This window comes from Sparus aurata, chromosome 3 (genome assembly GCF_900880675.1).
Source record: "Sparus aurata chromosome 3, fSpaAur1.1, whole genome shotgun sequence".
Classification (NCBI taxonomy): domain Eukaryota; kingdom Metazoa; phylum Chordata; class Actinopteri; order Spariformes; family Sparidae; genus Sparus; species Sparus aurata.
Genome location: NC_044189.1, coordinates 525983 through 546620, shown reverse-complemented (window position 1 = coordinate 546620; position 20638 = coordinate 525983). Strand labels below are relative to the sequence as shown.

General features: G+C 43.7%; 1 protein-coding gene across 1 annotated transcript in view; it reads left to right on the top strand.

Annotated features, from left to right (window-relative positions):
- Positions 1–20638, top strand: part of LOC115579045 (major histocompatibility complex class I-related gene protein-like) — a 38444-nt gene that overhangs the window by 927 nt on the left and 16879 nt on the right. The window contains exons 2-3 of the mRNA XM_030412501.1: positions 6425–6688; positions 7076–7354. Coding sequence (XP_030268361.1) covers positions 6425–6688; positions 7076–7354 — 543 coding nt within the window. The remainder of the gene's footprint in view (positions 1–6424; positions 6689–7075; positions 7355–20638) is intronic.

The following is a 20638-nucleotide window of genomic DNA, read 5'->3' as shown; positions in this document are numbered from 1 at the left end:
AATGCTCATTATGTCAATCATTCAAACAGTGATGTAGGCATAACTTTTTGTTAAAAAATTCTCTCAAGAATGTTTTTTTTGGAAAATGGTGTTTGTCCCTCAAAAATTCAAGATGGCAGCCATTTTTCAAGATGGCCGCCATTTCTCTTTAATCCTTAAATCAATTTTTCAAGTGGTGATGCTATCATCAAATTTGGTAGAAATATTCTTCAAGGACCAATCTCATGGAAAATGGTGTGTGCCACTCAAAAATTCAAAATGGAGACCATTTTCAAGATGGCAACCATTTCTGTCAGAGCTCAATTTAGTGTGTAAAGGAAGGTTTTGTTTAATAGAGTGAACGTCATTACACAACCAGGGCACACTGGTGACTTCAATGCTATGGAATTTAGCATGGGGTTCAGTGTCAGCTGATCTAGTTTTACTTACACTGTAGTTCTTGTCTACCAGCCCCTCATCAATTAGCTAGCAATAGATGTAGTTAGATAGCCGCACCTGAATTGACAGGTTGTGCCAGCGCGGGAGAGCCGAGCCAAGGGTAAGTGGGGCAATACATGACTTGTTCATGTATGCTTACCTGGAAGATGTACAGATCACACGGGACTTAAATGATACTGGATGAATGATCGTGCTAGGTGTAGGTGACCCGAACCTAGTTGTATCCCATACCTGAATGTGTACTATGTCTATGATTGAGGTGCCTGGCAAACCTGGGACATTTTCCCTGAGGCCTCTCTCATCTTCAGCAAACTAAGTCAATACCCTTTTGTTCTGACTGATAGTGACCTGGAGATCCTTGAGAAGTTTGTGGTCCTGCTGTATGATCGATCAAGCACAGATGTTAGTGTAGATGAGGCTAGACTTGACATGTTTGCCAGAAAGCAGAGGCCATATGGAGCCATTCCTCCAACAAGAGCAGCTCTGCTTCAACACACTAAACATGCTGCATATCAGGCAGGCTGCATATGGGGTCAAGCAACACAGTGTCAGCCACAAGCAGAGAGTCCTGCTGACTGCTGAAAAAGCTTGGTGAACAATGGGGGGGGTCTTCTGGACAGCAAATGCACCAATTGCACAAAGCTGTGAACAACTCGCCACGTGTGGCTGCAAATCAGAGTGCCATGGAAAGTACAAATGTTTTAGATTGGGTTTCACTTGCAATTGCAAATGTGAATAAAAAAGTAAGTAGCCTTGCGGTGGGCCGAGAGCCAATTTCCCGATTCTGGACCGTGATGTATATGTACACCTTCCTGGATATGTTGCCCCCAATACAACACTTGCTGACTGCCAAGCAGGGAGGCATTGGCTACCACTTTTAATAGTCTTTATTATGACTCAGCAGGGCACAACCTCTCAATCTCAGGTTGGACACTCTAACCACATGCCTTTGAGCTGGTAAAAATGTGAATAGAACTTGTGGGGTTTTTTTTTTTCAATCCTTCCTTTTAACTCAGTCCCAACAGAGTACACTATTAAAGCAACACCCACCCTGAACAATGAATCTTGAATTTTTGCAATACCCTTTTTCTAAAAGTGTGGCCGTTAGAGTATTTTTGCTAACATGCATGTGTGCATATGTGTACATACTACTGAAATGACGGCCATCTTGGAAAAGGTCTCCATCTTGAATTTTTTATTGGACATCCGATTTTTCCAAAAAGTGGCCTTAACAGAGTATTTGTGGCATATTTTCTGTATCACTATTTGGAAACAGTGACGATGAACATAGGACAAGAATGGCAGCAATCTTGAAAAATGGTTTCCATCCTGAATTTTTACTGGCCACTTCCTTTTTCTGTGGACTGCACTTTGCCATGGTGGAGAGGCTTGTGTACTCTAATGAACCTGAGAGCCATGCCGGCGGGGATTTTATATCCCTGGCAAGTTTAACTAAGCCGGACAGGTCAAAGGAGAAGAGGCAGACAAAGCAGACATTATGACTATTTGACAGAAATGGTGGCCATCTTGAAAATGGTCACCATCCTGAATTTTTGAGGGACAAGCATCTTTTTCCATTAACATGTCCTTTAGAGAGTATTAGTATCACATTTTATGCTTGGATCACTGTTTCAATAATTGATATAATAAGCATAAGCAAGCAACATGTTCCTTGAAGAGTATTTCTGTCTAATTTTATGCTTGCATCACCATTTGAACAATTGAAATAATTAATATTCGACAGGAACGGTGGCCATCTTGAAAAATGGCCGCCATGTTGAATTTTTGAGTGGCCAACGCCTTTTTCCGAAATAGTGGCCCTTAGAGAGTATCTGTGCCAAATTTCATGCTTGTATACCAAAGTGAACGATTTTTTTACTAATCTGCTGGACAATACCCTCTCAGCTTGTTCGTGGCCAAAAATGGCCACCAACAGATTGAGTCTGTAATTTGGGGGATTTTGTATGTTTTTTGCTGCTTTTACTGCATACAATGTTTAATTAATATCAGTTCTTGTCATAAGTACAAAAAATTAATTCATTTTTAATTTTTTAACCCCTCAAATGCCAATTTGTTTGCACAATGCGCTTGTTGGAAAACTACCACAAAAATGATCACTGCCTATCTTCTCAGTGCTACCGGTTTATCTTGTATTATCAATAACACAGTCTGAGATATGTAACTGATTAACACCAACATTGATTATTATGCATTGTTATTTTTGTGCAGGGAAGGCAAAGTAGAAAAAACTCCCTCTCAGCTTGTTCGTGGCCAAAAGTGTCCACCTCTTGTTTACATTTTCAAAATGCTATAAAACTAATATATATATTGAAAAAATTCCATTTTTTTTAACCAGTTTTTTAGATTTGCATCAGTCCTTGTCATGAAGACTAAAATTTCATTCAAATTCAGAATTTTAACCCTTTAAATGCCTATTAGATAACATAATGCTGATGATTTGTAAGGGAGAATAGCATTAAATCAGCATGTTTTTACAAAACAATACATGCTACCTGAATTATTCTTTAACCATCATTGCAGCTTAATGTGTGTCAATAATAAGCAGTATCAATGATTTTTATGCTTCATTAGTTTTTTGTGCAGTGACAGAAAAACATAAAAACTCCCTCTCAGCTTGTTCGTGGCCAAAAGTGTCCACCTCATGTTTACATTTCTAAAATGCTATAAAACTAATACATATATAAAAAAAATTCCACTTTTTTTCCCAGTTTTTTAAATTTGCATCAGTCCTGGTCATGAAAACTAAAATTTCATATAAATTCAGAATTTTAACCCTTTAAATGCCTATTAGATAACATAATGCTGATGATTTATAAGGGAGAATAGCATTAAATCACCATGTTTTTACAAAATAATACATGCTACCTGAATTATTCTTTAACTATCATTGCAGCTAAATGGTTGTCAATATTAAGCAGTATCAATGATTTTTATGCTTCATTAGTTTTTTGTGCAGTGACAGAAAAAACATAAAAACTCCCTCTTAGCTTATGCATGGCCAAAAGTGTCCACCTCCTGTTTGCTTACAAAATGCTATATACAAACACTATATACTGAAAATATTTGCTCCTTTTTTCAAATTTGACATCAGTCCTGATCATGAAATCCAAAATTTTAATCAATTCCAGAATTAACTAGGTCGTTTTCCCATGTAAATCCCCATGCTCCAGGCATAGGAGGTTGCCACATCACAGGTGAACCAGATTTTAATGCCATACTGTGCAGGCTTGTTGGGGATATATTGTAGATGTCAGTGGTGTGCATGGGGGGGTGGGCAGTGGCCTAATTGTTGGAAAATACACACTAAAGTGCCCTCTTGGGTGCCAAAATGCTTGCTAAAGTGCCCTCTTGGGAGCCAAAATGCGCGCTGAAGCACCATCATGGGAGCCAAAACGCGCGCTGAAGCGCCCTCTTGGGAGCCAAAAAGTGCGTTAAAGTGCCCTCTTGATTGGCAAAACACAACAAACTGCCCCCTTGGCTGGTTAAAACATGATAAACTGCCCTCTTGGGAGACAAAATCAGGCACTAAAGTGCCCTCCTCGGAGCCAAAACGCGCGCTACTGTGCCCTCTTCAGTCGCAAGAACTTGCTGTATGTGCCCTTTTTTTGCCTTTCGCCCCTGCCTTTCAAAAGGTCTGTGCACGCAACTGGTCGAAGTCCACAATGACCTATGAATGCAACAAGCTGCTCGTCAACACACACACATCAACCCCTGGATTAAATAAGAGGGGGAGGCAAGCAACCCACTTTTCCCACAGGATGCGAAATGCAGCGAGTTTATCATTCCTGAAGCGTCCTGGGTGGGAGAGCCTGTCATCAAAGCAGATGTTAGCGCTGATCTGAGTGAAGCTGTAGAGGGGCATCGTGGCACAAAACGTGGCCCATCCTGTCTTGGCATCCCACATGCCATGTGTTGCTTCATGTCTTGAGCGGTAGACGCCAGCCAGAATCAGAATACCAATGTAGACTCTCATCTCCACTTCATCCACATTCTTCCAATCCTCACACCTTCGCCTTCCATGCAGGTTTGTGTTGGTGCACAGCAGCTGAATGATCTCCTCTGTAATAAAATGGTCAAAGGCAGACCTCAGGTTGCTGATATGGGCAACTGCATACAGGGTGGGCCCTGGGGTGAAACCAGTGGATACTGGATTGTGGTGCAGGGTCTCTTCAGCAGTGGGAAACCACATTATTTTCCCATGACAAGACATCCACTCACCCGCCAGCCCCTCTGTCTCTGCCATCAGCTGATCGGCCTCCATCGCTGTGTCTGTACCGTCCTCTTCCCCTGAGGAAGAGGAACCAGGCACTGGCTGGAAGTCGTCATCAGTGGTGTTGCTGTCATCCTCTGAGGAAGGTGTCCCATCATCTTCAGGAGAGGACGTGTCCTCATCTTGGGTAGAAGATTTCTCCTCCTCAACCGCAGAGGATTTCTCTCCATCTTTACTCTCTGAGCCAATCACATACTCAAGTGCTTCAGTCAGGGCATATGACCTTCTCGCCATCTTGCAGATAAAGAAGGATCTGGGAGCTGATAGGCTCACTTATAGCATTAGTACTGACTGCACCTGCAAAAACTCCAGGACAGATTTATAAACAGTGTCAGACTTTGTTTTTGTTTCCCCAGAAGCCAGAGGTCAAGATGACCTGTGATCCTTTTTTTTGGAGAGCAGCTATTTGAGTATGTAAAGGCTATTGTGTAGTTGTGTGTGGCATTTTTTTATGAAAAGATCAAAGTTACAGGTGTTTTCAACCTGTGCATCACAGCCAGGTTTGCCTTGGAAACTCAAAGCTCAATAACCTGTACCAAGAGTAATTCACCAAAACTTGTATGGTATGATACACTGTAATTTATGTCACTTTATCTTGCTAATACTAAATTTTTTTTTTCATGCACAAACACACATCATTACCTGACATCCTTAGGATCACACCTATGTCAAAATTGTGTCATTCATTTGCTCCATTGGAGTGCAGGAAGCCATCATACGCCCCTAGTGGAAACTAAGAATATTAACTGAAATTGCTCCCTTGCCCAAAAATGGACAAATGACACTATCTGGTAAAAAACATTAAAAACTACAATTTTCAAGTGTTGAGTTTAGAATGAAAGCCATTTTACCTAAATTATATGATTTTATACTGTAAATCACAAGGAATTAAAAAATGTGGTTTTAATGGGTTTCAATTGGCCAAAAGTGTCCACGATAGAGCCATAAGGTACAATTGTAGATACACAGTATAATATTGACATATTTAAAGAGCAGGTTTTGAAAATTGAAAGATCAGCCAAAAATCCAGACCCTTGGGAAATATCATTCCATATGCATTAACACAGCTAAAATGATCAACAAAAAGGAAGTGAGGTGGACACAAATGGCCAGCATAGAGTACAGAGGGTTAAGGCTTCATTAGTCACTTCGTATTAGACCTTTTCATGTGACACAGGCACATTGTGCTGATCTAGTTCTTCACAGGTGAGAGGAAAAACTAGTCACCCACCCATCTCCAATCAGTACAGAAACTCTCTCTCCTCCCTCTGCCAGGATAAAATAACAGTAAACAGCTGATCCAGCTCGGTCCTTCACTCACTCATCTTCATCAAATCAAGATGAGAACGTTATTGTTGTTGCTTCTCTTCTGTCACGTTTCCTCACCAGGTAAGATCACATTTTAAACCTTTAAACTCTTTAAACTTCACAGTCCACTCGACTCTTTACTCCAAGTTTGGTTTCAATTTTGTTTCAACTTGATCAGACTGTTTTAACTGAATCATACTGACTTCATCATATTTCTGAATGGTGATGATGAGTGTGTGTTCATACTGAATGGAGGCTGTTTGTTCTGCACATTACATTTACATTTTTTGCATTTTGATCCTTCGCAGCAAACACACACACTTCATATCATATTTATATTTTCTCTATGATTAGTGTAAATTATAAGCTCCTTTGTTTGTCCTGCAGTGCTATACTCCCTGAAACATTTCACAACTGCATCAACTGGAATCCCAAACCTGTCAGAGGTTTTGACAACACTAGAAGTTGATGAACTTCTGGTGGTGTCCAGTGACAGCAACAAAAGGGTGGAAATAAAACAGGACTGGGCAAAGAAATTCTTAATAGATCGTCCTGAGTGGTTGGAGTGGTACCGACTACAATGTCTCCATTTGTCACCTATCTTCAAAGCTTTCACTTACATTTTGATGAGTCTCTACAACCAAAGTGGAGGTACAGTATGTAACATGTTATAGCCTGTTTAACTTTTTACTGTTCTGCATCTTAGTTGTAAAGTGACCCAGGGCCTCAAGATACCAATCAGTTCAAACTCTAACATCATTTTACACATAACCTGAAATAGAGATTCATGTAAAGTAAACCATTTGTCTTCATTGGTCCAGCCACTACCTGTCATTCATCATGTCAACATTAATCAGCTGCTAGTTAGACTTGTTGCTGAAGCTGTTAAACACAAACTAATGATGATAATCTGATTCATGAACACATGACTTAAAAAACAGCAGTCATCACACAATGTACAATGTTTTTAAGATCATCTTTCCACTGAATGTTTCATCTGTGAATCAGTGTTAATTACAGTCTCTGTCTCTGTCTCAGGTATTCATGTTTTACAGATGGTGGATGGCCTTGAGTGGGATGATGAGACTGGAGAGGTCAAAGGTTTCTGTCAGTTTGGTTATGATGGAGAAGACTTCTTGGATTGGGATCTGAATACATCTACATGGATCGCTCTAAGACCTGAGGCTGTCATTGCCAAACCGATATGGGCCGCCAATAAAGATTTAGGAGACCGGTATAAGACTTACGTCACTCAGATTTATCCAGAGTGGCTGAAGACGTATGTGAAGTATGGGGGCAGCTCTCTGCTGAGAACAGGTAGGATCACCTGACCTGATGTAGTTTATTAGACACAGTGATCTTCATATAGGCTGCTCAGACTGAACTGTTATTATATTATTAATCCAACCTGTCTGACATCAGCTTTTTTTGTAGTGGTTACATTTGTTTTAGTCCTGACCAATCACAGACATCTTTGGGTGACATCACTCACCATCAAAGCTCAGACTGTGATGTCACAGTTAGTTTAAGGAAAGTGATTTTACAGTTTCAGTGTTTCACAATAGAAATAGTTCCACTGAACATTGACACTGTGATTGACGACCTGACTGTGAATCATGAGAACAGACAGACATTGTTCTTCTCTGACTGTAGTGAGTGTCTTTAGTGGTGGTGTAGTTCCCTCCTCTGTCTGTATACAGATCATGTGGAGGCTGTGTAGCAGATGTGTTGTTATGTACCCTGTCATTATTACACTGTGGTCTGGATACATGGAGCACATTACTTGACCACCATCAACACTGTCTGAAAATAAGCATTTATTCAGCTGAGACTATTTCAAACTGTTGCAGTATGATAGACAAAAAATACAAATACAATTAATGAATACTTTTTTTTTTTTTAAAGAGGAACATACAAGATGAACTTTCCAAAATATTGGTATTTATAGACCACATTCTAAGTATTCTACTCTCATATCCTCATATTTTTCACATGTTAAGAGGAAGTGTATCTCTGTCTCTACCTCTCCTGTGGTGCAGTGACCACAGACTCTTTCCTCTGTTGGCGGCCAGGACTTCCTGTGTCGTCTCCTTCTATGGTTGGACTGTGGTCACTGAGTCTGTTTGGTCAGGATCTGTCTCTGCTTTGTACCTCTGACAGTAAAGAGATTATCTGCCAATTTGTATTCATGGTTAAGAAACTGATAGCATTAAGTTTCTTTTGAGTTTTACTTTGGTTTGTCCTTTTACCTTGTTTCTTTTCCTCTCTCTCCTCTTTAATATCTCTCTCTTTACTCTCCAGAGCTTCCCTGTCTCTCCTCCAGAAGACTCCCTCCTCTCCAGTCAGCTGCCTCGCTACAGGTTTCTACCCTCACAGAGCCTCACTCGTCTGGAGGAAAGATGGAGAGGAGCTTCATGAGGAGGTGGACCACGGAGAGATCCTCCCCAACCACGATGGAACCTTCCAGATGAGTGTTGACCTGAACCTTTCATCAGTCACACCTGAAGACTGGACGAGGTACGACTGTGTGTTTCAGCTCTCTGGTGTGAAGGAGGACATCATCACCAAACTGGAGAAAGATCGGATCAGAACCAACAAAGGTAAGAGTGAGATCAGAGGGTGCTGAAGGGGAGTGCATGGGAATTCATGTTGGAAAAAAACAAAACCAGGAGTAACTAATTAATTGTTTTAATTTGTTCTAACCTGCTTCATCTGCATCAGTCTTAATTCACTGTATTCAACAGTGAAGCCCAGTATCATGACCGTCCTCGTCCCGATCTGACTCACACTTCATGTTTTAGATTAAAAATGTTTCAGATTATTGTGCAGATTAACCTTTTCAACACTGTTTCCTGTATTTATCGTTTATTAAAGTTCAATACAGGATGTTTGTTTTTGACCTGCAGCTTCTTACCTGCAGCTGCAAGAGTACAGAGCTCTCTGGGGAGGAGAATCCAGAGACCTGAATGACAAACACACTCAGTTACTCCCCTTGTGACACTTTCTTTAACTTTGATGAACTTAAAGAGAGTAAAAGGTGAATTCTTGTAATAACAGTGAAGTTACATATAAAAAAAGACTGATTGAAAAGGTGGGACTGTTCTATGTTCTATCTCTCTGATTGATTGTTTTATAGATCATTGTTTTCTTCCTCTAATGATGAACAGCTGAGATGATACAGCTCTAAATATCATTAAGTAAGAGAGAGTTGGTAAAGTCCTTCTAACACCTGATTTGTTGGTGAGCTGTTGGTTGTCTGCGTAGAGTAAATGCAAGGTTTCCTCTACATGTAATTGATTGTCGCACCGCCACGGCAAAAGAAAAGCCGCCACACCTTCAGAATAATGTTTTGTTTTATTTTTTACCTTGTTTTCATGTTGTTTTATGGTTATATTAATGTAAATTATTGTGTGAAATGTGATTTTGGCACAAAACATGGTGTTTTTCGTGAAATGTGATGCTACGCTGCAAATAGCCTACCCTTATTTTGAAAAACCAACACCGGAACACCGGAGTCACCACCACCTGAAAACGACCCTAATGTATAGATGGATTAGGCTACAGAAAAAATCCTGAGTCGGGATAAATGTGTTATTGATTGGTTAATACAGGATACGCATTATTTCTATTATTTCAGAGAGATACTTATTTTTATTTTATTTTTGTACGATTGACACTTGTTAAAGAGAGATTACTTTAGGCCTAATAAAGCATGTCGAGTCTTTGGTTATACAGTAGAGAGAGATATTATTTTGTTGTAGATTAATTTTTAACTGTAAAACTTCAATTTTCTATTGATAGAGGAAACCTGTTACGTTTCAGATACACGTTTTGAACAGCACGACATAACGTTAGCTTAGGTAATGCCCAGGTAATTTTCTGCCATGACTATTTTCTGGTTACATTTTCCGATGAGTATATTAAATTATTTTCAAAAGAAGAGAAAGGTTTCAGAGGAAGAGAGTCAGGTAGCCTTACATAAAGGAGAGGCTCAATGTTCTTGACTTATTGTCGTGATGTTATTTCCTCAAGTCAATAGAAATGATAATGATGTGTACCACAGTGTTTCCTCTAGGATTTTTTTCAGCAGCGGGGGCAGGCTCTCTGGGGAGCCGTGGCGGCGTAAACAAATGACACTTGACTGCAGATTTTACTTTTATGGCCAGCATAATCCCCCTTTTTATTGAATGGCTGGCATGGAAAGGGGCTTTTTAAAGGCTGAATGTAAAAACAAAAAATAATTGTAAAAAATTAAACAATTAATTTAATTTAATTTAGGCTATTTCTGATAGCCTGTGCTTCCCTTTAGGTTTTTCTCCTCTACTCTCATCTCTCTCTCCTGCACCATCACTTTGCTCTCCTGCTCCTTCACTCAGCTCTCCCCCTGCTGTACTCTGCTCTCCTTCACTTTGTTCCACTGCTCCTCCCTGTCTAATGTTACTTGTCTCATACTATTACATAAAACATTAACATTAGATAATTTACACTCACATCACATCTGATTACAAGTGTGAACACAATTTTTTACCTAACCATCATCATTTGAGACAGTAAAAGGCTAATGATACCTGACTAGCGTCATCTTCATCAGGTGTCTTTCTCTTCTTTGAGAAATATTTGAACAAGCTCATCTGAAAATGCAGTCAGCAGTTACATCATGGCGTGTATATATTCGCTTAATGCTATCAATTAGTTTACTCACGTTAGCGACACTGAGTTGAGTTGGCATCGGGCCCAATTAATTAAGCTACCGATATGTTATGTACCCTTAGTTGGTCATCAATATTTTGCGAATGTCTATTGAACTTATAAAATGTATTATCAGTTTTCTTAAGCTAATAAGTCTACCTTTTCTCCGGTGAGTCGTTGCCCTGTTTTCAAGATGACACTCCTCTGACTCTCTGACCTGGTGCCTGGGTGCTTAACGTGATGTCACTTTCAAGGCCGCGCGAGTAATTAATGTCGATGGCACCGGTAAGTTATTGGGGGAGGGGAGGGGGGGATCTACTCCAAAGAGTAGATACTGAGCAAGATAGTTATCTAGTTTACCTCAGCACTCGCGACACCTGACACAGTGCAGGACTCTGCTGTGAAGGTGGAGATATGATGCGGCGGTGGTGTATTGGCGACAATTAAAAAAAAAAGAAAGAAATTTGAAGGAGCGGCGGCTAGGATTTATGAATGAATGTAGAGGAAACACTGGTACCATGAAGTGTAATATTTAAATATTCCTAACATTACCTGCGTGGTATTGGTGATGTGATAGAATTTAACACTTCCCAATATTATATTAGATAAGAGCACAGGCAGAGGTAGTGCAGGAGGTGAGTGGAGGAGATAAAAGAGGAGAGGCAGAGAAGGAGGTTGAGGTATTCAGTATAGACTAGTTTAATTATTTAACTTATATCTTTAATTTGTTGTTGTTGTTGTGTTTGTTGTTTTGGCCTAGTGATACTGCAAGATCCTATTTTCAATTATTATTTTCCATTCATGTACTTTTGTGATTAATGACAGAAAAACACAACGAATCAGCTGATTAGCCTCCAAACAAGATGAGCAAATGGCTTTAATGAGGTTGTTAAAGAGCCTCATCTGGCCCACGGGCCACCAGTTGAATAGGTCTGGACTACATGTTTGTCTACCCACTGCTAAAGCTATAAGCAAGCGTAGCATATGACCAGAGTAACTGTTACCTCCTGTTGGTAATTTTATTTAGCTTTTTAAAAATGTTTCCAACAACAATTCGTACACATTGCACATTAAACTTGGACCCTGGTGGTATGAGGAAACTGTCTTGGATCATCATGAATGGTTCCTCATGCCAGCAGGGCTGCTAACTATGGTAAGACTGGTTGAACCAGACAGACAGGGATGGTGGTTGGACTGCTCAGCAGGCATTCATGTGAAGTTGCCAATGAAAACAGTTGGGCTTGGAAATGTAGTTTCAACTGAGCAGTTCCAGTGTAGATATAAGGCCGGGTCACACTGCAGAGTTTCTGCTGTTTGTTGTTTGTTTGGCTGAGTGAAGGATTTAAAGGCAGCTTAAAGATGTTGAGGTCAGGGTTAGAGAATAGTGTCTCCTGTCAGAGGGCTCAGTAGATTTGTAGTGGACCAGTCTGATACCCACTGCAGTTCACTGATGGTCCAAACATCATTCAACATGAATACTGTGAAACCAACTGTTGGCACATTTTACTGTGTATTGATTGTTGATAGACTTCTGTTCATCTGATTAACCAGGTGAAGAAGGAGATTCAGGAGACGTGATTGCTTACGCTGAAGTATTTAATGAAGCTTGATGGAGGAGAACAGGTTTGACAGTACATGTGGTGACAATGTTGTTCTGTGCCAGTTCTGCAAAAACAAACTTCCCTGTTTCCCCTGTGATTACTTAACCTGCCACAGAATACTCTGTGGAAATGTGCTTACCTGAGTCATGTTGTTATTGTTGGGAGAATATGGAGTTTGAGCCAGCATGTCTCTCTTCTGAGATATAGTGAAGTAGGGGTGTTCCAACAAGGGTACCTCACGATTCAATTCGATTTCGATTATGGGAGCTTCGATTATTCGATTCTTCGAATATAACGACTGTTGATTCGATTCGATTATTGGTGCCACGATTCTTCGATTATTGCGATTTTTAATGCAGACATCAAGTTTAAATATTTGACCAACAGTGTTTTACAGGAGGATGATCTGAACAGCTGTTCTATTCAAACTTAAAATGTTTTTTGTCTTTTCAATCTAATTTTCAATCTGTGAAATCAAACTGTGCCTTTTTTTTGCCAAGCTTCTCTCAAGTTTTACTCTTTCAAATAATCAACCACCTACAGAACTTTTCAGTATTATTAATAATATTATTAATATTGTTAAGGTGAGCCTCTTATCGTTCAACATAAAAATAAATCACACCAGCAGCAACTTTTGCAGCCTTGTCAGTCTGATGGCAAATTATCACCTTTCTGTCATCACTAACATACTGTTAATAATCAAAGAAGCTCTGAGGCTTTACACAAGATTTCAGCATTGAGCAACTATCAGGCTACATTCATGATTTTGTACAGTCAAACTAACCAAAGAAATATTGATTATTATAAAGTTTCAGGGCATTCCTGTAACCATGGTAACTCACGGTGCCAGAGGGGAGGGAGAGACGCTGAATGAAGCCTTTTGCACAGATACAGTGCAGACTAGACTATAGTTGTTATTTGACACATGTAGCACACAACAGGAAACTCTCCGTGTCAGACGAGTTCTCACGTGTTGACTAAACTCAAAAAAAATTGATAACGTAGCAGCATGACGAGTCCTTGCTAGCTAAGCAGCTAAACGTTAGCGCTGCTCCGTGTTTAGATCCCGCACTGTGTGGGTCACTACACTGTCATTGGTCAGGCGTGCACACGCTGTTAACGATACCATTGGCTGTAGAGTGTGACAATCTGTCAATAAAGATCAGCCAACAGATCTACATCGATCTCATAAATTGCCCCTGTGAAGTTTGAATGACGGAAATCCGTCGTAGCGACGGACAACTTTAATCCATGTGAACTTATTCAGTCTGGAGCTTCAGTACAGTGAGGTGAACACAACACAGACACAGTAGAGCAGAGTGGCACTCACACTCATCAGTTAGGGAGTTTGTAGCGCGGCTCCATGGTGCGCACCGCTAACCGAAACTAACGTTACTGCTCCGTTTGTTGTGGTCCCACTCACTAAACAGTCCGGGCGGCGCGTGCTCTAAGGTTCCGGTTACGTGTTTTTTGTTCCGGTCTTGCAGCAAAGCATCGGCATTAATTAATCGATGCTAAATCGTCACGTGACGCATCGCGATTCATCGCCACATCGATGAATTGCACCCACCTCTATAGTGAAGGTTGGATGTTGGAGGAACAGAATGTGGCCTGTTTGGGAGGCAGCACCTGATCTGACCAGCTGCTTAATACAACCATTTGTTCCACTACCAACAAGATCTGGTGTAGGAAGAGGAAAAGGAAGCTCTGCACACACAGAAGCCTTTGACCCCGAGCATGACCTCAGGGTGACTGTACCTCCTGGGTGAGCAGAGTGGAGGATGTTTATCTAAATATACCGAAATCCTTTACAGGGATGACCATGAATGAAAGTCAGAGTCAAATGTATTGTTCTTTCTTTCTGTGCTGATGTTTGTTTATTCAATAAAATCCTCAAAGTTAAATTGTTTGTCTCTTTTTCTTCATCCACATACTCCTTTGTGACTGTAGTTGCATTAATTATGTTACGTGAACATTCAGTATTCTCAAAAAGGATTTACATGAGAAGACTGATATCAGTGTTCACTCTGAGCAGAGTTAGCTCCCAGACAAAGTTAGCTTAGCGCATGAGCACTGAAGTTGTTTGAACTGAACTTGTTCACCTTAAAAGAACAGCTTCAGAATCAGTTTGATGGTACAGTGTCTTGTAACAGATGATTGTTTCTCTGTCACTTGTTTCTGCACAATGTAACTTCAGTGAGAGTGTCGGATCACAGCGTTGTATACACGTTTACTTTAACATGCAAGTTTTCAACACACAACATTGTTCTGACGTTCTGACTTTTGTTTGGAGTTAGCATCCACATTACATCTGACAGAGTGTTACACACCTGAGATCTGTGTTTATAATAGTGGTGTTGCACTCAGAAGCTTCAGCACGTACGAACAAATCTGTTGTTCTTTGCCTGCAAGGTGATCAGAGGATCCGTTTAGAAAGAAAGTGAAACAAATGATGACGTAGAAAACTGAGAGACTCAAAGTGAAATACATGATGAAACATGTTTACTCACTGTAGTGAATTTAGAGTAAAAGAAACATTAAATGTACGAGCAACATTCAACAATAATGAAATCACGTATACAGAGGTAACAACTGAAGAGAAAAAAAAACATGTAAGCACAGTTACAATATAATACTGTACATCATTACCATGTCATTATTAATATCACTCCGTTCAGTGTGATCCCTGACTAGAAGCTTGTTTGTACACAAGATCAGTCTGACAAAGTCAGATTTTAAACTTGATTAAACTTTGGTTGAAGTCAGATGATAATAACTTGAAACTGTCACACCGCGGTGAGGGATGTCCTGTTTTGGGGTTTTGTCTGGCAAACTTCCTGTTTTATGTTGAAAATCTAATCCTCCTCTCGTTTCAGGTCACTTGCCCTTCCTCCTGTGTCACCGGTCTGATGTCTCCCTTGATTCCCTGATTGTGTCCACCTGTGTCACCCTCCCTCATGTGTATATAGTCCTTGTCTTCCCCTGTCTTGTTGCCAGAGTATATCGTCTCGCCGTGTACCTCCAGCCGTCTTCCACAGCCATTGTCAAGCCATTGTTGAGTATTGCCCTGCTTGGTTTTCTGTTTTCTTTGTACCCTCTGAAGAAGAGTGATTTTGTTTTCTAAAAGTTTTGGTCAGCTCGTTCCTTTTGAGACGCTAGTTTAATTTCATAGTGCTTTTGCTTTTTCTCCTCTTGGAGCGTTTTCATTTGCAGTTTTTCTAGCTCTGTGCAGCATAGTTTCCGTTCATAGCCTTTTGCCCTCTCCTCCTCGTGAGTGATTTTCCTTTGTAAAGTTTCATAATTATTGTTATTGAGATCAGTGTAGATTTGGCCTTTTGCCCCTTCCTCCCTCGGGAGCGATCTTCTGTTTATTGTTTTGTGCCCTGTGCATCTTTTGTTAGTTACCTGTTACTCGTCTGTTTAGACGAGTCTAGAATTATACCTGTTGTGTTATCACTCCGTCTGAAGAGAGCACAAAGAAATTAAGAAATAAAGCTTGCATTAATCGTTCTCAATCTGCGTCTGAGTCCTCATCCTTGCCAAGTCATAACAGTATACTCTGGCCAGTATGGACCCAGCAGAGGCAGAACGACTGACGGAGATCCTGCGCGCCCAGGAATCACGTCTAGCCCGACAGGAGGAGTTTCAGACGGCGATGGCAGCGAACATGAGCCACCTCTCATCTCAGCTGCAAGACCTGCTTGGGCAGTTTGCTCGACCGGTCCCGGTGGCCCAGCCTCCCACGACAACCGCCGCCTCCGCTCTGCCTTCACCTCCCCCCGGAACCGGATGCAAGCTGGCGCCTCCGGCTCCATACGCTGGAGCTCCCGGTTTGTGCAAAACATTTTTAATTGACTGTTCTATTCACTATGAACTGATGCCCCATGCATTTCCCACGGACCGATCGAAGATCGCATTCATGATTTCGCATCTTACTGATAGAGCCAAGGCGTGGGCATCCGCTGAATGGGGGCGGGGCTCGCCGCTCTGCAACTCTTTCACAGATTTTCAAGCTGCCCTAACTAAGACTTTTGACCCGGTGTCCTCCAGCAGAGAAAAGGCACAAGAGCTAAGCGGTTTGAAGCAGGGCAGCGGCTCCGTGTGCGACTACGCCATCCGCTTCCGCACTCTAGCAGCGGAAAGCGGGTGGGACGACACGGCGCTCTACGACGTTTTTCTGAAGGGTCTTACAGCTCCCATACAGGACCTCCTCGTCCCCCTGGACCTACCCGACCACCTAGATGACCTCATCGCACTCGCCATCAGGACAGACAACCGACTGGCTCAGCTGAAGCGACAGCGAGGTGGAGGATCGGCTGCTGCAGGGAGACCCACCCGCCCTTCCGCACCTAGCTGGGCGACCACCCAGCGTTCACCAACAGAGCCGCTACCTCACCTCCGCACGGATCGTGACGGGGAGTCCATGCAGCTGGGGAGAGCCCGACTGACCCCAGAGGAGCGACGAAAGCGTCTGATAGAGGGGAGATGTTTTTACTGTGGGGAGGGCGGCCATCTTGTCTCTTCGTGTCCGGCCAAGGGATCCCAGGCGGTGAGTTACGTTCCAACTGTTAGTCAGATGCCACGCACTCTCACCAAGATCACTTTAACTCATCACACGGCAACAGATCTAGAGGCGCTAATTGACTCAGGGGCGGACGAGAGTCTGATGGACTGGGGTTTAGCTAGGAAACTAGGACTTAAATCTGAACCACTAGCTAAACCCATTAGGGCCAGGTCACTGAATGGCAAAGAGCTTTTCACCATCACACACATCAGTGAACCTGTAAAAATGAACATTGACTACCACCAGGAACACATTCGCCCATACTTTATCACTTCACCCTCTCACCCTCTGATCTTGGGACACCCATGGCTGTGCCAGCATAACCCCCGTGTGGACTGGAGAACAGGGAAGATCAGAGAGTGGGGAAAGGAATGTACCCAGAGCTGTGTTTTTTCTACTAACCGGGGGGGAAATGTCAAGGAGATTAATCTTTTTTCTGCCAATCCTGCCACAGACTCAGAGTTTCCGGACCTGAATACTGTTCCCTCCTGTTATCACCACCTTCGACAAGTCTTCAGCAAAACCAGGGCCCTGTCACTTCCTCCTCACCGATCCTACGACTGTGCCATAGACCTGCTCCCCGGTTCCACTATTCCCAAGGGGCGCCTGTACTCCGTCTCTGGTCCAGAAAAGGCCGCCATGACCGATTACATCTCGGCGTCGCTAGAAGCAGGCTTGATTCGACAATCATCGTCCCCAGCAGGGGCGGGGTTCTTCTTTGTCAAGAAGAAAGACGGGTCTTTAAGACCCTGCATTGATTACAGCCCATTGAACGATATTACAATAAAGAACCGTTACCCTCTCCCCCTCATGTCCTCTGTGTTTGATCAACTCCAACAGGCTAAAATATTCACTAAACTGGACCTACGCAACGCATACCACCTGGTCCGAATAAGAGAGGGTGACGAGTGGAAGACCGGATTCAATACACCCAGCGGCCACTACGAATACAGGGTCATGCCTTTTGGGCTCACAAATGCCCCTGCCGTGTTTCAAGCCATGATAAATGACGTCCTAAGGGATTTCCTTGACCATTTCGTGTACGTTTACCTTGACGACATATTGATTTACTCGCCCGACAGTGACACTCACAAAGACCACGTACATCAGGTTTTAAAAAGACTCTTAGACAATGACCTGTATGTGAAGGCCGAAAAAAGTGTGTTTCATGCCGACACCGTCTCCTTCCTGGGCTTCATTGTAGCCCCTGGAAGAGTGCAGATGGACCCGGCTAAAGTTAGCGCTGTGGCAGATTGGCCTACTCCTGACAGCCGCAAGAAGGTTCAGCAATTCTTGGGGTTTGCTAACTTTTACAGGCGGTTTGTCAGAGGCTTCAGCGCAACAGCTGCTCCCCTCCACGCTCTTACCTCCACCCAGGTGCGGTTCCACTGGTCCCCAGAGGCAGAGAAGGCCTTCCAGACGCTCAAGCACCGCTTCACCTCAGCTCCTATCCTCACCATCCCGGACCCACAGCGGCAGTTCGTGGTGGAGGTAGACGCCTCTAATGAAGGAGTAGGAGCAGTCCTGTCCCAACGCTCTCAACAGGATGGAAAGATGCATCCCTGTGCCTTTCTGTCGCGGCGGCTGTCCAAAGCCGAAAGAAACTATGATGTCGGCAATCGGGAGTTGTTGGCGGTGAAGCTCGCCTTGGAGGAATGGAGGCATTGGCTCGAGGGGGCCGAACACCCATTCATTGTTTGGACTGACCATAAAAATTTAGAGTACATTAAGAAGGCTAAGAGGCTCAACTCTCGCCAGGCCAGGTGGGCGCTTTTCTTTAACCGCTTCTCCTTTTCTCTCTCCTACAGGCCGGGGTCCCGCAACGTCAAGCCAGACGCTCTGTCACGACTATTTGACCCTGAGCCTGAGGCCAAGCAACCTGAGACCATCCTTCCACTGAACTGTGTGGTAGGAGCGGTAACTTGGCCCATAGAAACAGAGGTAAAGCAAGCTAACGGTGTGGCCCCGCCACCTAGGGGGTGCCCCGATAATCGGTTGTTCGTCCCCATTGAGCTGCGTCCCCAGGTGATTCATTGGGCTCACACCTCGCTGCTTTCATGTCATCCGGGAGTTAAAAGAACGATGTTCGTGATCACCCGGCGGTTCTGGTGGCCATCCATGGAGACGGAGGTCCGGGAGTACGTAGAGGCGTGTTCGGTCTGTGCCCGGAATAAGACGTCTTCCAGGTCCCGCATGGGCCTTCTCCAGCCGCTCCCCATCCCCTCCAGACCGTGGTCAGACATCTCTGTGGACTTCGTCACGGGGCTTCCGGTCTCACAAGGTAACACCACCGTCTTAACTGTTGTTGACAGATTCTCTAAGATGGTCAGGTTCATCGCCATGCCAAAACTACCATCTGCCAAGGAGACGGCGGAAAGCATGATGACTAATGTGTTCCGAGTGCATGGGTTCCCCAGGGACATTGTTTCAGACCGGGGGCCCCAGTTCGTATCACGGTTCTGGAGGGAGTTCTGCCGACTCATAGGGGCCAAGGCCAGCCTGACATCGGGGTATCACCCGGAAGCCAACGGCCAGACCGAACGCCTTAACCAGCAGCTGGAAACCGGCCTCCGGTGCGTGGTCTGCCAGAACCCCTCCACATGGAGCAAGCACCTGGTCTGGGTAGAGTATGCGCACAACTCACTGCCTACATCGGCCACCGGCCTCTCTCCCTTTCATTGTGCCTTAGGGTACCAGCCCCCACTCTTTCCGGAGAATGAGTTGGAAGTGTCGGTTCCCTCCGCCCATGCCATGGTCCAACGTTGTCGCCGTATTTGGGCAGCCGCCCGTCAGGTATTGAGTAGACAGGGAGACCGTATGAAGAGAACGGCAGACCGCAAGAGACGACCCGCGCCCGCCTACCAGCCCGGCCAGAGAGTCTGGCTCTCAGCTAAGGACCTACGTCTCAAGGTGCCCTCTAAGAAACTGGCACCACGGTTTGTAGGTCCGTTCCCAATCACCAGGCTCGTCGGACCTGCAGCGGTTCGACTTCGTCTGCCCCGGTCCCTCCGCGTTCACCCCACCTTCCACGTGAGTCAGGTCAAACCCGCCAAGGAAAGCACCATGGTCCCGGCCACCACGTCCCCACCACCACCCGAGGTGATCGAAGGCGGTCCAGTCTACAAGGTGAAGCGCCTGCTGGCAGTACGCAACCGGGGCCGGGGCAGACAATTCCTGGTGGATTGGGAAGGATACGGACCCGAAGAGAGACAGTGGGTTCCGTCGCGCCATATCGTCGACCCCACCCTCATCGAGGATTTCTACAGAGACCACCCTGAACAGCCTGGGCCGTCGGGAGTCGGCCCTAGAGGGGGGGGGGTACTGTCACACCGCGGTGAGGGATGTCCTGTTTTGGGGTTTTGTCTGGCAAACTTCCTGTTTTATGTTGAAAATCTAATCCTCCTCTCGTTTCAGGTCACTTGCCCTTCCTCCTGTGTCACCGGTCTGATGTCTCCCTTGATTCCCTGATTGTGTCCACCTGTGTCACCCTCCCTCATGTGTATATAGTCCTTGTCTTCCCCTGTCTTGTTGCCAGAGTATATCGTCTCGCCGTGTACCTCCAGCCGTCTTCCACAGCCATTGTCAAGCCATTGTTGAGTATTGCCCTGCTTGGTTTTCTGTTTTCTTTGTACCCTCTGAAGAAGAGTGATTTTGTTTTCTAAAAGTTTTGGTCAGCTCGTTCCTTTTGAGACGCTAGTTTAATTTCATAGTGCTTTTGCTTTTTCTCCTCTTGGAGCGTTTTCATTT